The sequence below is a fragment of the Aplidium turbinatum genome, chromosome 2, assembly GCF_918807975.1.
Source record: "Aplidium turbinatum chromosome 2, kaAplTurb1.1, whole genome shotgun sequence".
In the NCBI taxonomy this organism is placed as follows: Eukaryota; Metazoa; Chordata; class Ascidiacea; order Aplousobranchia; family Polyclinidae; genus Aplidium; species Aplidium turbinatum.
This window is the reverse complement of record NC_137473.1, coordinates 2,171,301-2,190,043: the sequence shown is the minus strand read 5'-3', so window position 1 is coordinate 2,190,043 and position 18,743 is coordinate 2,171,301. Positions and strand designations below refer to the sequence as shown.

The 18,743-nt window shown below is 43.4% G+C and overlaps 3 protein-coding genes across 4 annotated transcripts in view; 1 reads left to right on the top strand and 2 right to left on the bottom strand.

Moving 5' to 3' along the window:
- Positions 1-18,743, top strand: part of LOC145765718 (uncharacterized) — a 1,283,504-nt gene that overhangs the window by 268,504 nt on the left and 996,257 nt on the right. The window lies entirely within an intron of this gene.
- LOC145764721 (uncharacterized) overlaps positions 1-18,743 on the bottom strand; it is a 79,199-nt gene that overhangs the window by 33,044 nt on the left and 27,412 nt on the right. The window lies entirely within an intron of this gene.
- On the bottom strand, positions 10,741-17,702 carry LOC145764713 (uncharacterized). 2 transcript variants are annotated; one of them, XM_082576372.1, is made up of 3 exons: positions 11,678-17,702; positions 11,287-11,432; positions 10,741-10,876 (listed from the first exon to the last, which is right to left on the bottom strand). In XM_082576372.1, exon 1 carries the CDS (start codon positions 17,622-17,624, stop codon positions 12,825-12,827), a length of 4,800 nt encoding a protein of 1,599 aa, XP_082432498.1. In that variant the 5' UTR covers positions 17,625-17,702; the 3' UTR covers positions 10,741-10,876; positions 11,287-11,432; positions 11,678-12,824. The 2 variants fall into 2 exon arrangements, with proteins under 2 accessions (XP_082432498.1, XP_082432497.1); XM_082576371.1 differs by having other exon boundaries at positions 11,287-17,702.

Sequence of the window (18,743 nt, the reverse complement as noted above, 5' to 3'; positions counted from 1 at the left end):
AAAGACACTTAAAGGCAAGCCAAAATAAGGGGAGCAGCTGACTCGAAGACTATATGTCACTTTGCTGCTTCCTTTCGTCTGTTGTATCGCATCTGTGATCGCAGTTTACTGTATGTTATCGCAATGGGCGCAAATAAAAGCATGATTATTATTATTATTATGGTGTGGTGACGTCATTCGTGAATGACATGTGGTGACGTCATTCCTCAAGTCGATGCCTACGCGACTTCGAATCCTTTTTCTGTCCGGATGCAAAATGAATTCCAATCGATTCCTTCCATTGAAGGAAGCGATCAAATCGATGGCTGGATCCGTGAGTCATGTTTAACTTTTATAACCAACACATTGATTCATGGTCAGTTGTTACGTTGATTCAACGTCGCATTACGTTGTTTTAACGTCTCAGTTTCAACAAGTTTCACAAAAGTAAGTGCCAGTTTCCAACTTTAATCATTTTCTAACAATTCTTGTAAACATAAAATAAATAAACAAAAAGTCACAGTATAAATGAATTGTTTATGTTTAATTGTTGCGTCATAATTAATTTGTGTTTACAATATTCGGATCAGTCTCGATGGCAACCTCCTATGTGTGGATGACGTCATCGAGGTGTTGCACAAGATTGAGGAGGAAGTTGTGATGTGGGAATCCCTCGATGGTGGAAATGGGTTGTTGGTGAGGAGGGAAAGAGATCCAAACATGGAGGAAAGATCCAAGCTACAAAAAGCATTGGATCGGTTGGACAATAAAGTGAGTCGTTTACGTTGTATCAACGTTATAACAAGTAATTGTGTCAACATTAAATCAACGTCAATTATTCGCTTTGTCTTTTACAGAAGTTGAAGATCGAGGTTGAGTTCAGCCATTACCTCACGCACAAGGATCGTTGATGTTTTTATTTAGTTGTTAATGTTTATAATAAAATTATGTTATCCAGTGATTTTGTTTGGTTGAGTTAAAAATACAACAACAAACTGCTTGTTTACATCAGGTGACGTAACATCAACAAAAATGTTTATAATATTATCAAACCAAGGTTTGTTTATGTTCTTCAACTTGAGGTCGATAAACATCAACAAAAGTAAGTTTGTTTATTTAACTTATTAATTTTTATGAAATAATTTCAATGAAGAATTCAAAATAAGTTATTTGTTTACAGTGTTGCCAGATTAAATCTTTTTTTTTAATTTCAATAAGAGTTGTATCTAAAAGTAACCTTCGAGATGAGCCGCATTGGAGGTGACGACAAATCAATTTATTCGTTAAAAGTGTTGCCAGGTTGAACTACTTTTTTATAAACTAGAGACCTGTGTTCACGAAATTATGGCCAAGTTATCTGTCTCCGTATTGTGACATGGATTGTCGCGCAATCGTGACGTCATCATTGCGATGCACTGTCACGCTTGAGCGACAATCTCTCGTCATTCTTTTTCTAATTTTCTAACTTGTGTTTTCCAAACGTGCTTCGTCTTCCTTTTACGATGTGTGAATCTAACGGACGGACGTAATTAAGAGTGTGAAGTGACTATTCCACATCACAATTGAACCCGTCTCTTGTTAACAATATACCATCAATCTTCACTCAACACATGTGGAACTTGAGTCGAAAGTTAGGAAGAAGACAGGTTGGATAGCAGCTCATATACATAGCGGTTATCAAAAAAGAAAGAACATCTTCAATTGTGTTAAACGGGATGTCACTTCAATCGTGAGTCTGTAGTTACCGTACCCATCTTCAATTGTGTGGCTCTGGTCACTTCAATCGTGAAGCTACAAGAATTGTTTTTTGCTGGTGCTGTAAAACGCATATTGCTGGCCAACCGAAGCGGCCAAAGAACAGCAATCGAAAAAGCGAAACCAGATCTCCAGCTAGAGAAGTCACTAATTCTACTGTGGGGCAGTATAAGCACGGTTACTTTATACTGCCTGAAGCGGCTGGGGAACGGTCACCAGACCAACAATCCGTCGACGATCGAACTGTCCGAGGAGAGCAAGAAACTGTGTTATTCCACCGACCACAAGACGAAGCGCGCGACGCCATTTTGAAACTGAATCACGTGGACAAAGAGTGCGACGCTTCGTGTAAGGGCAGTGGTGCGAGGACTATTTCCTGCCTCTGGTCAGTGTGTTACTTATTTGATTGTGTATGTTATCGAGCTTTTATAGCAAATTTGTGTAGCCTACTGCAATTTAGTAGTAAAAGTTAATTTGTTGATTACCGTACATATTCCATTTAATAAGTTACTGAAATAACTATGAGTGCCGCTTCCCTTGAGGACTGTCTGTGGGTCTCGGGCGGGCTGGGGAGTGTACAGGAGCCGGTCCGCCGCTCTTTGGTGGGGCGAGGTGGATCTGTCGCGGAGAGTGGGGCCACCGTAGCGCGGCTTCCGGTGAGTGGACCAGTAGTACAGTCACAACTGCCCTCAGAGGTCGGTAGAGAGGAGGTTCACCAGGAAGTGTTAGGGCTACAGAATGACAGGGAAGCCCGTCAACGAAGGCGTCAGCTACTTAGTGACATCAGTGCGGCCACGAGACAGCTTGGGGAACTAAGAAGCAGAGACGAAGTGATAGAATTTGAATCACAGCATGTCAAGGCTCTAGATTGGAGGGTTAGAGACTTTTGTGCCATTACGCAGAAAAAGGACTCCGAACCTCGAGTCGCCCCCGAGTTTGAAATGTTGGTGAGGAGATGTAAAGAACGATGGGAGGAGCTAACAGACTCGCCCCCAGTAAATTCAGCTTCCCTGCCAAACATAACCATTGGGGTCCCTCCCTCATCTGCAGGGAAAAGCAGAAGGTCTGCGCATATTTTAGCTCAGATTGATCTGGAAACTCAATTAGAACAGATTCAAATTGAGAACCGCTTAGATGAGGCGCGAGAGACAAGGAAATTGAAGGAGGCCCGAGAACAGGAAGCCCGAGAAGAGCGTAAGCTGGCCAGAGAGCTTAAGGAGGCCCGGGAACAGGAAGCCCGAGAAGAGCGTAAGCTGGCCAGAGAGCTTAGGGAGTTACAAGTACGTGCAAGCTTGCAGAAGCAGATGGCCATGTCGGAATGCTATACAGAGAAGACACATAGCTTGAGGAGTTATCGCACGCGGGATTCCAAGACGAGCGCCCAGGTGAAAGATGGTCCCCATCTCAAGGAAAGCGAGAAACCAAAAAAAGCCCCTCACTCAGTGTTGTCTAAATTCTGTGCCCATATGGAGGCTGCTAACAAAGCAGACAAGTTAATGGCCCCTAGCTTAAATGTACCTGTTTATGAGAGACCTATTAGACCTCCGCCAGGATTTACTGATACTACTAGGTATATCCCTAAGGGTAGTGCAGTCCATGATGGGTATTATGGCTTACCCCTGCATGAAAGTGACGTGATGGCAAGGAGAGAACAGCAACCGCCCCTAGCCTACGACGGAGCGTGCGAAAAGGCGTCAAGGAAGGACTATCTTGACATGGCCTCGCTCATAAAATATGACGGGTTTTCTATGCCCTTTATTGTTTTTAAAAACGAGATAAATGCTTTGTTAGAAAAATGCCCATATGAGGATATGAGACTGAGCTTGATTAGAGCAGCATGTATTAAAACTGCTGCTCAAGACATAAGCTTGGTGATCAGTAGCACCCCAGGTTACAACGAAGCAATGCGTGCTAATATGGCATTGGAGCGTTTGTCTTTAAGATTTTCTGTTCGCGGCGGTTTTAATTCTGAGGCTTGTGTTAAAAGTATCCGATTTGGGCCGCGTGTGTCGGGGGCTGACATTACTGGTTGGCGCAAGTTTCGGGCAGAATTACTAGATTGCCAAATATATGCGGCAGCATACAAGCGGTTGGACTACCTTGAAGGGAAATTTGTCTGTGATCTAGCTAAACGTTTGCCCGTTTATGCGCGTCAACGCTTCATTGATTTCTTAGGTGATAAATTTGGTTGTACGGCGGACCCTTCCTTTGATAGTTTGTTGCAGTTTGTTATTGCGGAAGAAAATGCGAAATCAACCGACTTTGGCGTTTGGTTAATGAGTGAGGACCATAAGTCGAGCAATAACCATTCTTTTGGTAAGTCGGAGAGTAAAAGGGACGCGGGTGCATTTCAAGTGAAACATACGGCGGCCAAGGTTGACGGCTATGGTAATATAAATTCCGCAACGTCAAAAACGAGTGTCTCGTTGTGTGAGTGTTGCCTTTCGTTTGGTGTGAATGTGGATCATGGTTTGGAGGTATGTCATCGTTTGCAGGGTATGACTGTGGCAAAGCGTGAAGAGTTTTTCTACAAACATTGGCTCTGTTATAATTGTGGAGGAAAGCATCGGGCTAGAGATTGTCGCTGTGCCATGAACTGTGATCAGTGTCAGGATGCTAACTATAAAACACCGAAGCATTTCGCTATGTTGCATGAATGGGTCGTTAATGATAGGCCAGCAAACAAACCAGTTCCAAAGAAGGTACGCGAGTCCGCTGTGGACAAAGTTGACAAGTCTGCGGTTAATAAAACTGGAGTTCAAGGTAGAGAAAAATCAGTCTCTTTGAGAAATGTGAAAGTGACACCATGTAAAGTTTTAAACCGAACAGTTGCTGTGAAGGTCATAAACCCGGCAACTGGCTTAGAAAAGTTGGTGTACTGTCAGCTTGATTATGGATCCCAGATAACGCTGGTATCAAAATCTTTGTGTGCAGAGTTGGGGTTACAGCCCTATGAAAACATTTCCTTTACCATGAAAACCTTGAACGGTGACGCGAAAGTTGATACTGGTTTGGTCAAATTTGTGGTAAAATCGTTGTCGACTGGTGAGAGCTTTAACATAGATAATGTTGTTTGTTCGACGCCATGGAGCGATGACATTGAAACCTTGCCCCATAAGCAAGAATTGAGTAGTTACAGACATTTTGATGACATTAGTGTGTTTGAATTAGAAAATCGTCAGACTGTGGACATTTTGATAGGCGATGACTGTCCATTCTTGTTAACTGTGCTTGAAGAGCGAGTTGGTAAAACGTTGTATGAGCCGCACGCGATCAATACACCGTTGGGATGGCTAGCCGGTGGAGGGCGGTCTCCTCTCTGTTCGGACAGTCGTGTCACAGTCAGGAAAGTGCAGGTTCGCGATGATCTTGAGAACGTGAACTGGTTAAAACGTAAAAATTTGACGCGCGACTGCATTGCGGATGAATTAAGGCAGGAGTTAAAAGAGGCCACGCTGGCAGATTCGCGGCGTAGCATGTCACTCGCTGATAAGTTTTGGGGTCACTGGACAGATTTCTACCTACCTAAGTTGCGGGGTCGAAGAAAATGGAGAGACATCTGTCGCAATTTAGAACCCGGAGACTTGGTCCTCGTATGGGATATGAACGACCGACCCAAACGAGGGGACTACCGAGTCGGCAGAGTGGTTGAAATTTTACCGCAGCATCGAAAGGGTAAAGAGTTTGTGAGAAGGGTGAGGGTGGCTGTGGTAACATGGGACACTAACACAAAGAAGTCGCACGTTGAAACCGTGCTTCGTGATATTTCTTGCGTTGCTCCGGTAGAGGGCGCGCGGGCACGCACTGCTGTGCTCGTTCCAGTTGGTTCGGGCCCCCCGGATGGACGTTAAGGAACGTCACTCATAGAAAATGTGTTCACTTTTTTTATTAATGTTTAATTGTTTATGACTTGTGTGATGTATGATGCTTATGTTGGCTGTTTACAAATTAAATAGATACAGTCTGGCTGGAACCGTATGTATTTATCAAGTACATATTGTCACTTTGAGTTACGCCAATATCGCTTACAGCAAATTTGCTTGTGATACCTGTGACTAAGCTGAGCATCTTATTCATTCTTTCACATTTAATTTAGTATCTTCATATGACAACTTTGTTTTGTATAACTTTAGGTGTATGGTGTGTTAGTACTGTAATGTCGTGTGAGCATGGTCCGTTTTAAATACCTTCAGACAGCAGTATGGGACTACAGGTTCATCTACATGACTATGTATGTTATTTATACGACAATATTATGCGGTATTGCTATTATGTTTAATGCGTGTTAGGTATGGCCAATGATGAGTAATTTCGTTTAGGCAAAAATAATCTTCTGGAAGATGGATATTGTAATATTCATCTTGGAGGCTGCTATGTTCACGAAATTATGGCCAAGTTATCTGTCTCCGTATTGTGACATGGATTGTCGCGCAATCGTGACGTCATCATTGCGATGCACTGTCACGCTTGAGCGACAATCTCTCGTCATTCTTTTTCTAATTTTCTAACTTGTGTTTTCCAAACGTGCTTCGTCTTCCTTTTACGATGTGTGAATCTAACGGACGGACGTAATTAAGAGTGTGAAGTGACTATTCCACATCACAATTGAACCCGTCTCTTGTTAACAATATACCATCAATCTTCACTCAACACATGTGGAACTTGAGTCGAAAGTTAGGAAGAAGACAGGTTGGATAGCAGCTCATATACATAGCGGTTATCAAAAAAGAAAGAACAACCTGCAAGCGTTTCCTCTAAATACCCGTTGTCAGGGTTGCCTTTTCGATTCGGACTAGTTTAACCAATTAAACTTTTGTTTACGGTGAGGGTAACATTAGCGCGCCGCTGCCAAAAGGTACAGTTAAATACATATTGTCAGGGTTGCCAGTTTCAATCTGTCTAGTTTTGCCGATTAAGATGAGGGTAAACATGATGCAATAACCATTTAAAATGTTTGCCAATCCCTAAAAGTGCCGACATTGCCTGACAAGTTGTAAGAGTTGCCAGTTTTGCGATTTTCGTTGCAAAATTGGACTACGATACTTTTGCTTCGTTGTCACAGAAAAATTATGCCAGCTACGAGTGGTGGTATTGTTGAATTCTTTGTTTTTTTTCATTTAGAACCGACTTTTAATAGATAAATACTAATTTTGCTTGAAAACATCCTGCAACACTGACAATCGGTATTTAGAGGTAGTAGCCCTCTTTTAAGTAGATTTTAAAACGGTTATTCTTAAATGTGTAACCAAAGAAAAATACATATCGTAAGACTTCAACTCGCCACCAGAATCAATTACACTTACGAGAGCTCGAATAATACGCCAGATGAAAGACTCTGTGGGTGAGTCACTGGTTAAAGATGGATACGACCTGGGTTGACTTTCATCGCAACCACCTCAAGAACAAGGATCCACGTTTGAAAGATGTTATTGATTTATTATATCAACGACAAACGACGAAGTATCAATTTAAAGTTCAATGCTGCGCATAATGAAATTTTAATGTGTTGTTAGAAAACGGTTGAAGTATTCTGTGTTTCTAGGTCTCATCTAGTGTTGCAAATCGACACCCCTTTTTAAGTTTTTTCAACCTGGTGGCCTAGAAACATTTATAAAATATAGTTTGTGTTGTCATTTGCATTACTTTACGTTAATTATCGAGCAAAATGCTGCTCATAGCTGCAGCTTTTCATCTGATTCTAAGAAATATCATACGAAAGAAATTATATGAGCTTAGTCCACTTATTATGCCATTCAGTATCCTACACACAGTACACAGCCACTTGCTCTGGAGCGGTGTCGAAACATTTGTTCGAGCGTCTTGAGACGTTCTCACCACTTGGCCTACAACAATGCAGATGCCATCTTAAAAAATAGAAACACATTGCATGCTTGATATCTCATAAAAACTTCATCAGCATTTTCACTGAGCCACAGTGCATAGGCCTACACGAGATAAAATCGTTGGAAATTTGTTCTTCAGCAGTGCCTCAGTTTTGTTGTATAAGTTATCACACATATTAGCCTACAACAAAACCTCAATAACACCAGTCCATCTGTTAGCAACAAGTGTCAACAAATCAAAGGCGGATCCAGCCAGCAGCCTTAATGAAGGCGATTTCCACAAAACACAATGATGTGTAGGTCTGCATTTGTCCGACCTTGCGCGTACACCGTGAATAAAGTTACTTTTCTGTGTTTTCAGGAAGCAGTTGCTCCAATCGCTCTCCTAGATCTGCCATTCCTACAAATCTATATTAAATATGTAGCTATTGCATGAAAGAGTTACAAATTGGATGTGCGGGTAGGCTACTTTTATTATACTATTGTAATTCAAAATCGGTAGCCTACCTCTGTTTTGCACTATCGGCACAACATTATGAAGCTGAACAATGAACATACTATCTTCAAACTTTTCGCTGGTAAGCCAAATCTACAAGCAAACATTTATTATGCTTTGACCCGGTTTGGGCATGTATCTTTGTTATTATCGGTCGTCGTCTGAGCTTCTGGGGCCGAGGGTCTATCCTTTTACCACCCCAGATTCACGATGTTCCCGGACTACACTGGAAGGCTGCTAGAGAGCAGCCAGTCTTTGGTTTCATCATCCATGACGTGCAGACCTTCCACTCCGTTAAGTGGCTTGAAGATGGTACAGTCATTGATGATGTGGTCTGCGGTCTGTTCTTCGGCACCACATTCACAGGAGGAGGAAGAAGCCATTCCCCATTGGTGCATGGTTGATCGGAAAAGCCCGACGCCCGTACGGAGACGGTTGAGGCGCACCCATGCCTGTCTCTGTAGTGTCAGGCCGATGGGGCGTGTGTCGGCGTCGGGGATGAATGAATGGAGCCTGGTGGTGCTTGACCTCCATTCAGAATTCCATTTATGGTCCGCCCAAGTAGCCGCAGAGATGTCTTGTTCATCAGCTTCGTTGATCAGAAGCCGAGCGGCTGGCACGAATGGGTGTATTGATTTCAGTCGGCGGGGGTGCCCGTTTGGGAAGGCAGAGATCTTGTGGTGGAGAAGATGGTTAGGCTCCAGTGCCCGTCGACCGAGGGACAGAGTGGCTTCTTCGCGACGAAGCTCAGCAGGTTGGATGCCAGCGAGAATGGGGAGATTGTACAATGGTGTGGGAAGCAGGCATCCGGTCACTGTGCGCAGGGCGCTGTTTATGGCAGTGTCGATGTTGTGGCAGTGAGCACTGCGGCACCAGACAGGTGCACAGTACTCTGCAGAAGAGTAGACAAGGGCTAAGGCTGCTATTCGCAAAGTGTCAGCCCTCGCCCCCCAGCTAGAGCCTGCCAGGCGCTTCAGTAGTGCAGCGCGAGATGTCAGTTTCTTGCTCAGTGACACCAAATGGTGGCGGCATGTGAGCGATCTATCTAGTGTCACCCTAAGATACCTTGGCTCGGGGCAGAAGGACAGAGGTTTTTCGTTGTTGTGGACATGTAGCTCACGATCAGCTTCCCGATTGTGTAGGTGGAAAGCTGCCGCCACAGTTTTGGTTTCGCTGAGTTTCAGTCGCCAGTTCTGAAGATAAGCTGAGATGGTTTGCATGTCCTGGCTCAAGGTGTCTTCTTGATTTTCCCACGAAGATTTTCTTATTGATTTTTCCACTTTGTGGAGTGGAGAATTGCCAGATCGTCCGCATAAGCGTATTTTGCAGAGACCGTGGTTGGCAAGTCGTGGGTGTAGATGTTGAAAAGAAGTGGAGCCAGGACCGATCCCTGTGGGACGCCGTTTTTCAGGCGTCTCAGTCTGCTTCGCCGTGGATTGCCGGTGGTGAGGGTGAAACTTCGATTCCTGACAAGTTCCATAATCATATGGACCATATGTCGGTCAGGAAACAGGCGAAGCAGCTTGTAAGTAAGGCCGCGATGCCATACAGTATCGTAGGCAGCTGTGAGATCTAGAAAGACAGCGCCGGCCTACTTTTTTGTCTCAAAGCAGTCCTCGATGTCTTGGGTCAACAGTGTGACCTGATCTACAGTAGATTTTCCGCGCCGAAACCCAGCTTGCTCTTTTGGAAGGAGCGGGTTGATGATTGGGTTGACGCGGGCATAGATCAGCCTTTCGAGGATTTTATTATCGGTTATCTTGCTTTATGCTTCTCAACAATTCAATTTATTTTTTCTGCTGGCGCAAACATGCTCAGAACGGTAAAGTTGATAATCGGCAAAGTTGACAAAATCAGCCCAAAATAGTAGTTTAGATTCGGAGAGGTAACACGATAATTTGTTACTTAGACTTCGTCATACTTTCACTTTTAACAATGAATAATAACTAAAACAGGGTTTTTACTTCCATTTAAAACGGCAATAAAGAACTTCCAAAAAAATGCCAAAAGCCGAACCGAAAATAGCCAAACGCATGAACAAGAGTCTCCTACAAGTCAGCAATTGTGAACTGAGTAAGTGACAACTGAACTAGAATCATTTCAGCAAGTGACTAAAGTTGACAAATGATGAAACTGAGCAACCGAAACTTGTCACAAGCAAATTCAGTGTAGCAAGCGACGACCAAACAAGTCCGATGCTTGGTAAAATCACATTCGCTGACTTGGACTGTAGCTGAAATGTATTTGCTGAGTTGTCGTATGCCGAGTGGTCTGACAACCAAAAAAAAGTCATATTTCTCGAATCTGGCATTTCAATCGTTAATATGATAGCCCTGAGTGAAACAACACAAGTAAAATAAAGCACAGTTTTGCCTCGCAAGTTTACTTAAAGAAAAGAGCAACTAGTGATTAAAAGGAGGCAGGATAGCTGGAGGCAGGATAGCAGGAGGCGTTCGTGCATCTTTCAGTTTGTAAGACGAAACTACACTTAGGAGAGCTCGAATATTACACCAGATGAAGGACTCTGTGAGTGAGCCACTGGTTAAAGATGAGTACGATCTGAATTGACTTTGATGACCATCGCCATCACCTCAAGAACAAAGATCGATATTTTAAAAAATCTTATTTATTTATTATATCAACGATAGACGACGTTGTATCAACGTAAAGTTCGATGCTGCCGATGATGAAATTTTAATGTGTTGTTAGCAAAGGGTTGAAGTAGTTTCTGTTTCAAGGCCTCTTTAACGACTTCTAGTGTTGCAAATCGACGCTCCTTCTTTATGTTCTTCAGCTTGGGAGCCTAGAAACATTAAACAATATAAATATTGTGTAGTAGGTTACTGTACAATAATTAGCTAGTAGAAGGTTGCGCATAACTCGAAGCTGCAGTTTTTCTTCTGACTCTCATCAGCAGCTGTTATCAGAATTGTAAAAAAGAAGAAATATGGATTGTAATTTGTCTTTGGACTCGAATTATCAAAATTTTAATATATCACAAATATTATTAACAAATTTTTTAAGAGTGAAACTGTTTATATTGCAAAGGAAATGTTAGTCTGTTTTTGTATTGCTTTAAAATCATGCTACCCATCTTCAGCCTTCGTCAGGAGACGATATGAAAAATTACCAAATTGCACCGAAGTGGTGCAAGCTTCAAAAATGTTTGTTCAAAAAACATTTCCAGTCAATATTTAGAAGTCACTCGCTCACTGGAGTTCAGCGATGCTCTGCTCCGTGTTGGTATATCTCTTGATCATTGCTCCTTGAGTGATCTTGATCTCATTCTACTTCCTCTGCATCTGAACCTTCTCCTCATCAATCTCATTGATTTTCGCAATCAAGTTCATTTGCTCCTCCTAGAAAGGTAACAAAGAAATCAGTTCCATACGAAAATAGAGTGAAAGGTTCTATATTCACTATTTCATTCGCATACAAACAGAAAAATAAATGACGTTGATATTTATGAACCAAAAGAAAGTGGAAAACTATTGTTGGTGTTATTAAAAATGCCATGCAACCTTTCAATAATGCAGAGGCCTTAAGTAAAGAAACTTGGCAGTAACAAATACCATCTTCAAACGTTTCGCTAGTACAAGTAAACCTTTATTATAGTTTGGCCGGGTTTGGCATCTATCTTTTATCTTGGTTTGGCATCTTGGGTTTGGCATCTATCAGTTATCTTGCTTTATGCTTCTCAACCACCGGCACAAGTTTACGAAGAAAATCAGGAAGGCAATGGGTGAGTGATGCCATTGATAAAATCAGTCCAGAATGCAATTTAGAATTCGTAAATAGAAGTTGCCGTTTCAAACCTGATTTCGTATAAATGCTGCAAATAAAAGCTAAAATAGGATTTTTTAAACTTCAATTTAAAATACCAGAAAAGCACTTTAAAAAAAGCCAAAAAAATGCCAACATGCAAAATCGAAAATAGCCAAACGCATAAAAAAAGTCAAACTTATCAAATTTACCATTAAAAACTTATCAAATTTACCATTAAAAACTTCAATCAATCAATCAATCAATGTTTTATTTGTCAGTAACAGGAACATAGGTACATGTTTGAAATATGCAATATACACAGTACAAAAGTGACACAAGTTCCAATACCGACAAGGAGACAACGAGACGACCATACGGTCTACTAGTCAATTGCCACCCTACGGAAGTTACGATTTTGCCATTTAAAATAAGCTTACAAGAGAAAAATAATAATTGAAACGTTCCCGCGCTTCAACAACAGCATACGCACAAAAAAAAACAAAAAAAAAACATATTGATGATAACGTAGGCCAAAACACAAAATTCCATGAAGCAAGCAGAGAATAATAAAGTTTCCGAAGCAACTGACAAGTTGGTTTCCATAACATATCACTTACGATGCACCGTAGCTTTGTAAAATTAACGTTTTGATCTCTTTTTTGAAACAATGAAATGATAAGTTTTTTAGCCTGCTTGGAACCTCTTGAACAAAGACGGTTATTTTTCTTGAATGTATTAACAAAAGAAAAATGATCGAATCGCAATTTCTGCAACAAAATACACAACGTAAGATTGTTAAACTCAACACTAGAACTAGAACAAAAGAAGCTGTTGTTCGCTAGCCTGCCAGAATGAAATGATACGAATAAAACAGAGTACTGCCTCGCGGAGTACACGTGACAAAAGGAGTGCAGAAGTAATCAAGGAAGCATGCTAACTGCAGGCATTTGTGCATCCCCCCCAGCTCGTAAGGCGAAACTGTAGACTTACGAGCTCGACCCCTTGATTACCCATTGACCAGAGGATGCGTCTAAATCCAATGCCGGCCGTCGGGACCGCGTGGAACGGCGCAAAACAGGCGATTTTTCAATGTGAGGGACTCCACTTGTGGGTTCGGTTGGTTCCACTGAATCGAAAGGTAGCGGCTGCTTTGGAGGTTCAGGTGAGTGCTGTGGCTCACAAAGCTTCGGGCTTGAGGCTGGTGTCGGGCGGGTGAGTGCAGGCGGACTGTGATCTGCATCGAGAAGCAACATCGGAGATTCTCCAATTTCTGGGCTAGGGCCTATTTCGTGATGCGGAGGGTGGGGAGGGCAGTAGTCCGTTTCAGGAGGCTGGGCAAAAGAAGATAATGGGAGGCTCTGTGGGTGAGCAATGATGTTTGGTTGAGGAGGGATGGGATCGGCACATGCTTTAGTATGTGGAATTACTCGCAAGAAACGTCGATTCCGTTTTGTGATTCTGCCCGACCCGTCAACTTTCACTACATATTTGTCATGCGGCAACGTTTCGACAACCATTCCCACTTTGTCCCATTTTCGAGGATAGTTGCCGTTTTGGTTTTGGATAAATACGCGTTTTCCACATTGTAAGGTACGTAAAGGACGAGTATGCTGAGACAGCGCCTTATCGGTTCGACCAGCTCGCAGGCGAAGGGCGTCTTCCTTTGCCTTCCATGTATCCCGCCATGTACGACGAATGTGACGATTGGAGAACTTGACTAGGCGGTTTACAAAACCGAATGCGTCGCGCAGAGGGTGACCGAACACGATCTCTGCTGGAGAGATGTCACAGTCAGGATCAGGTGTGTTTCGCAACTGTAACAATGCACGTAAGAAGGAATCGTTGTTCAGGTCTCCGTTTGGGCTCACATTAGTCATGAGCAAGCGTTTTACAGTTTTGACAGCCACCTCAGCTCGACCATTAGATTGAGGGAAGTAAGATGACGATATGCGGTGCTGCACACCCCAATTTTTAAGAAAGAGTTCAGTAACGGCAGCCGTAAATTCGGGACCCCCATCTGTAGATATTTCCTCAGGAACACCAAACGTGGCAAAGTACGAGCGCAAGAGTTGAGTCAAAGCAGCTGCTCCTGCGGCATTCGATCCTGATGGCGTGGCAAATACATCCGACCACCCAGAGAATCTGTCCCCAATGACCAAAAAGTGACGGCCCCCATAGTCAAAATAATCTGCAAAAATTTTCTCAAATGGTGTAGCTGGGGGATCACATGGCGTCGGGGGAGGAGCTGCTTGAGATGGAGCATTACGATTACATGAAGTACACGAGTCACGAATAGCATGGATATCATTAGTCATACCGGGCCAAAATACTATAGCACGTGCCCGGCGTTCCATGGCAGACACACCTTGATGACCAGCATGCAACGTTGAGAGTACTCTAGGCCTAAGCGATGGTGGTACAACAATACGATCATGATATAGAATAACGTCGTCTTCAACAAAGAACCCGTCACGATAGGGGAGATATGGGCGAATGTCGCCGGTGTTGGGAAAGGTGAATCCCGTTTCAATAGCTACCATTAACTTGCTAAGGTTTGGATCGGCGGCTGTTTCCCGAACGATTTCAGGCCATTGCAAGCAAAAGGCATGGGCGGCATCTGCCTGTATGGCAGTAACCAGCGCCATTTCTGCTACATTATTTTCTGCACACGACGCTACAGCAATGAGATCGCATGATACTGGGTGACGTGAGGCAGCATCGGCTGCGCAGTTGGTTGTGCCAGGTAAGTGTGCGATATCAAAGCGCCACATTAGTGTACGCTGTTTTAAACGAAACAGGCGAGTGTTAGTGATTTCGTCCAACGTACGGTCACCGAATATTTTTACCAATGGCTTATGATCCGTTACAATAACCAAATTATCACAGCCTTGCGTAAAATACTTTGTCTGTTCTAGGCCCCACGCAACTGCTAGGGCTTCGCCTTCTATGGGAGCATAACGTCGTTCGGCCGATGAGAGGAATCGGGATCCTGCAAGAGTCACTTTCCAACCTGATGAGCAGCAGTCCGGTATAGTGGAAGCACATACGCAATGTTTTTGGAGAAGGAAATATCCGATGCCTTTGTTGGACCAGTCAGGGCGCAAACATGTTCGACGGCAGGGGTCAAAGATTTCTACCCCATGGCGAATAGCATCAACGATTGCCGATTTGGAGGCGGCAAATGCGGAATCCAGCTCCTGAGACCATTCGAACTTATGCTTTGGGCTAAGGAACGGCTTGAACGGTGCCATTAGGTCACGCAGTTGAGCATAGTTTCCTACTTGGTTGATTAATCCGAACCAGCTGCGTATGTCTGTGATATTATTCGGGACTGGAAATTCTTGGATGGCGAGCAAGTATTTAGGGAGGGGCTCGACCATTGCTTCTGAGATACGGAATCCAGCGAAATCTACGGTGCGTTGGGCAAATTGAAACTTGTCAGGGTTAAGGACAATGCCCGCCCGTCCCACTAAAGTGAGGAATTTTATGGTTCGCCACCAATGTTCCTCCAGTTGGCTATCATAGAACACTGTGTCGTCGACACAGCGTTCTTTGCGCACAAAATCAGTTAATATGGTATTGAAACGGCGATTGTAGCCATCCCCAGAGGATAGGAATCCTTGCGGTGCCCTAGTGTAGCGCCATCTTCCAAAGGGAGTGATGAAAGTTGTGAGATGCCGATCAGAAGGACGCAGTGGAACACTGTGATAGCCGTTCCATGCGTCAGTCACCGATTTCCAAGTGTTTCCGGGGACACGACGGGACAGCTGGAATGGAGCTTCGGAGGCGAAGGTTTCTCTCTGGCAGAATTTGTTTAAGGGGGACAGGTCGACAGTACGGCGTGGTGAGCCATCATTTTTGCGTGTGATAACCATGCGATGACACCATGTGGTGGGTTCGCCGTGGGGGACTTTTTCAAGGATTCCCAGAGCCTCGTCGCGGAGGAGATCAGCGTGTACTTTTTCTTGCCAATGCAAGGGGATAGACGCTGGTGTATGAACGGCCACTGGTTTCGCGTTGGGGTCAACATGTATTTCTATGGGAGGACCAGCCATACAATGTAGCGCGCGGTGCGGGCAAGTGTTGAAAGTGGATGCGGCGTACCTCTGGAGTAGCCAGTTTGCCATCTTGTCATTGTTTTCAGGTGTGCATGGGAACGGAAGCTTGGTTGGGGGAGCTGGAACTGCACCACGTTGAGGGCAAGTGCACGACTCCAGTTGCTTGCTGGGTAATGTGCATCCACCGTTGACAAGTCTGACGACGTTGATTTCTGGTTCGATAAGATTGTGCGCCATTTCTTGCTTGATCTGATGTTCCCCTAGAGTTGGGAACTTCGGGGATAGGGCACCTAAATGCAATAGTGTGTCATGAGATAAGTATAACTTGTCAACGTCTGGACTGATGTAAATCATGCACCGACGTTCAACATTGCAGCTGTGCGCTGTACCCCGAATGATGGCACGAAATGCTCCTGTAATGGAAATAGTAGAGCGATTTGCAGCTATTAGGTTTGGTGCGGGTACAAGGGTCTCTTGTCCAAAGCCGGATTGCACAAAGTTCTTCAGTGACCATACATTTATTTGGGCACCAGTATCTGCGATTGCTGTTACTTGTGCTATCACGCTAGTGTACCTGCCTTGATGACATGAGTCATCCATAGATATGTCTACCCGAACTGTGGGATGTTCTCGCATGCGGGATGGTGTCCAATGCCCTTTTTGGAATGTGTGGTGAGGACCACGAATTGTTGAGAACATTGGGTCTCGGGCTGCGATGTCAGTTTGTGTTGAGGCAAATGTGCCTATTTGAGGTACAGTAGGTGCTACACAGAGTGCTCCGACTGATGCATCTTTAGGAGGAGCGCCCCATTTGTTTTTATGACGAGATGACCGAAAGCATTCGAGACAAAGGGAATAAGGCGTAGTGTTCCAACCTCTGGGGCCTTCTCTGTAACGATTGAATAATCTATTGCATTTAGGGCAGTGAGTTTTTTGTGACCAATTGGGAGAGGAAGGTGCTGCCTGGATGTGTCCACGGTCTCTTGGAATAGGGCTTTGGCTTTTCTTGCGCTTGAACGTCGACACTGCCGAAACGTCATGAGATGGTACCGCATTGCGAGCCATTTCTTTAATCTCGACAAGGGCGATGATATCGTTGATGGGAATCGACAATACTTTGTCCATTCCCATCATTTCGCGACGAATCTCACTGTCCGAAATTCCACTGAGTAGTGTGTCGCGGATCATGTGATCTGTATAACTAACTTTCAGCCCGCAGGAACATTTCGTAGTGAACGCACATATATCCGCTTTTCCTCGAGCACGAGCTGCAAAAGCGCGAAATTTTTCGTCGCGCATTTGGTGCATCGCCATAAACTCTGACCGTAACACCCCTGTGGCGACAGGTATAACGGCCAGTTGTCGCATTGCAAGCAAAAGTTCATCTACAGGTTTGCTCACTGTCTCAGCGTCAGCTTGGAGAAGGCTGTCCCCTAGGGCTTGGCCGGTACATTGAAATAACTGGACTGAAGCTGCTTCATCAGAAATGCTGCAACCTTCTTTAAAAGCCTTCCATCTTCTGGTGAACACGCTCCATTCTTCTGGAGAAACTCCAATATCTACAGTAGGTCGATTTAGCTTCGGGCCAAGGTTTACGGGCGCTGGAGCGTTGCGCGTCGTAGCAGCATGACTGTACGTGTGACTTTGCAGCACCACACAAGCAACCGCTTCGGGCACGTCGGCTGTTTCAAAATTACAGTTGGGAAAGGCGCATGTTATCACCACCATTCCACAAATTTCTTTAAATTAACCTTATCCTATTGCGATTCGATCATGAACAAAGACGGTTATTTTTCTTGAATGTATTAACAAAAGAAAAATGATCGAATCGCAATTTCTGCAACAAAATACACAACGTAAGATTGTTAAACTCAACACTAGAACTAGAACAAAAGAAGCTGTTGTTCGCTAGCCTGCCAGAATGAAATGATACGAATAAAACAGAGTACTGCCTCGCGGAGTACACGTGACAAAAGGAGTGCAGAAGTAATCAAGGAAGCATGCTAACTGCAGGCATTTGTGCACCTCTGACCAGAGCATTGGTCCCAATACCTGCATGGACTTCTTGCCAAATTCTGTGTTTGATCTGTTTATAAAATAATTGTTGCCTGTTTGATATCTTGTGTTATGCTGATGAATAGATGAAGCATTTGTAAATAAATCACAATACGTAGACGGATACTCATTCATATGAACTTTGTACATATGTTTTTTTATTTCAATGTTATGTATGTCTTTTAGTTTCAAGATGTTCATTTTGAAAAATAAAAAATTAGTGTGAGCATAGTAATTTTGTTTCGTAATTATTCTTATAACCTTTTTTTGTAATTTTATTAATGGATCCAGTGCACTGTCACAGGCCTTTCCCCAGCTTGAAATACAATATTGCAAATGACAGTAAATCAAAGCGTGATACACATCTTTTAAACTGTCTGTGTTGACATAATTTCTGAGTTTAAGCAACGCCCATGAACCTTTTGCTACTTTTCCGCAAATTTTATCTATGTGATATTTCCATGTTAATTTGTTATCTATGTAAACGCCAAGGTATTTTATTTGATCTTTTTGTTGAATGCTTGTGTTACCAATGTTAATGTTAAAATTTTTTATGTGTTTTTTATTTGTTATTAGCATGTATTCAGTTTTTGAGAAATTTAATGATAATCTATTAAGCTTCAACCAGTTGTAAACTTTTTGCATTTCGGCATTCACATTGTTCTGCAAATTTATTTCACATTTGTCGCTCATCGTAAGATTGGTGTCGTCAGCAAATAGTTTAACATTCATGTTTGTTGAATTTGGTAAGTCATTTATATACAGTAAGAAAAGAAGGGGTCCCAATGTCGA

Coding starts and splice junctions, on each gene's coding strand:
- LOC145764713 (XM_082576371.1), bottom strand. CDS start 17,624: ATGGTGGTGATAACATGCGCCTTTCCCAACTGTAATTTTGAAACAGCC.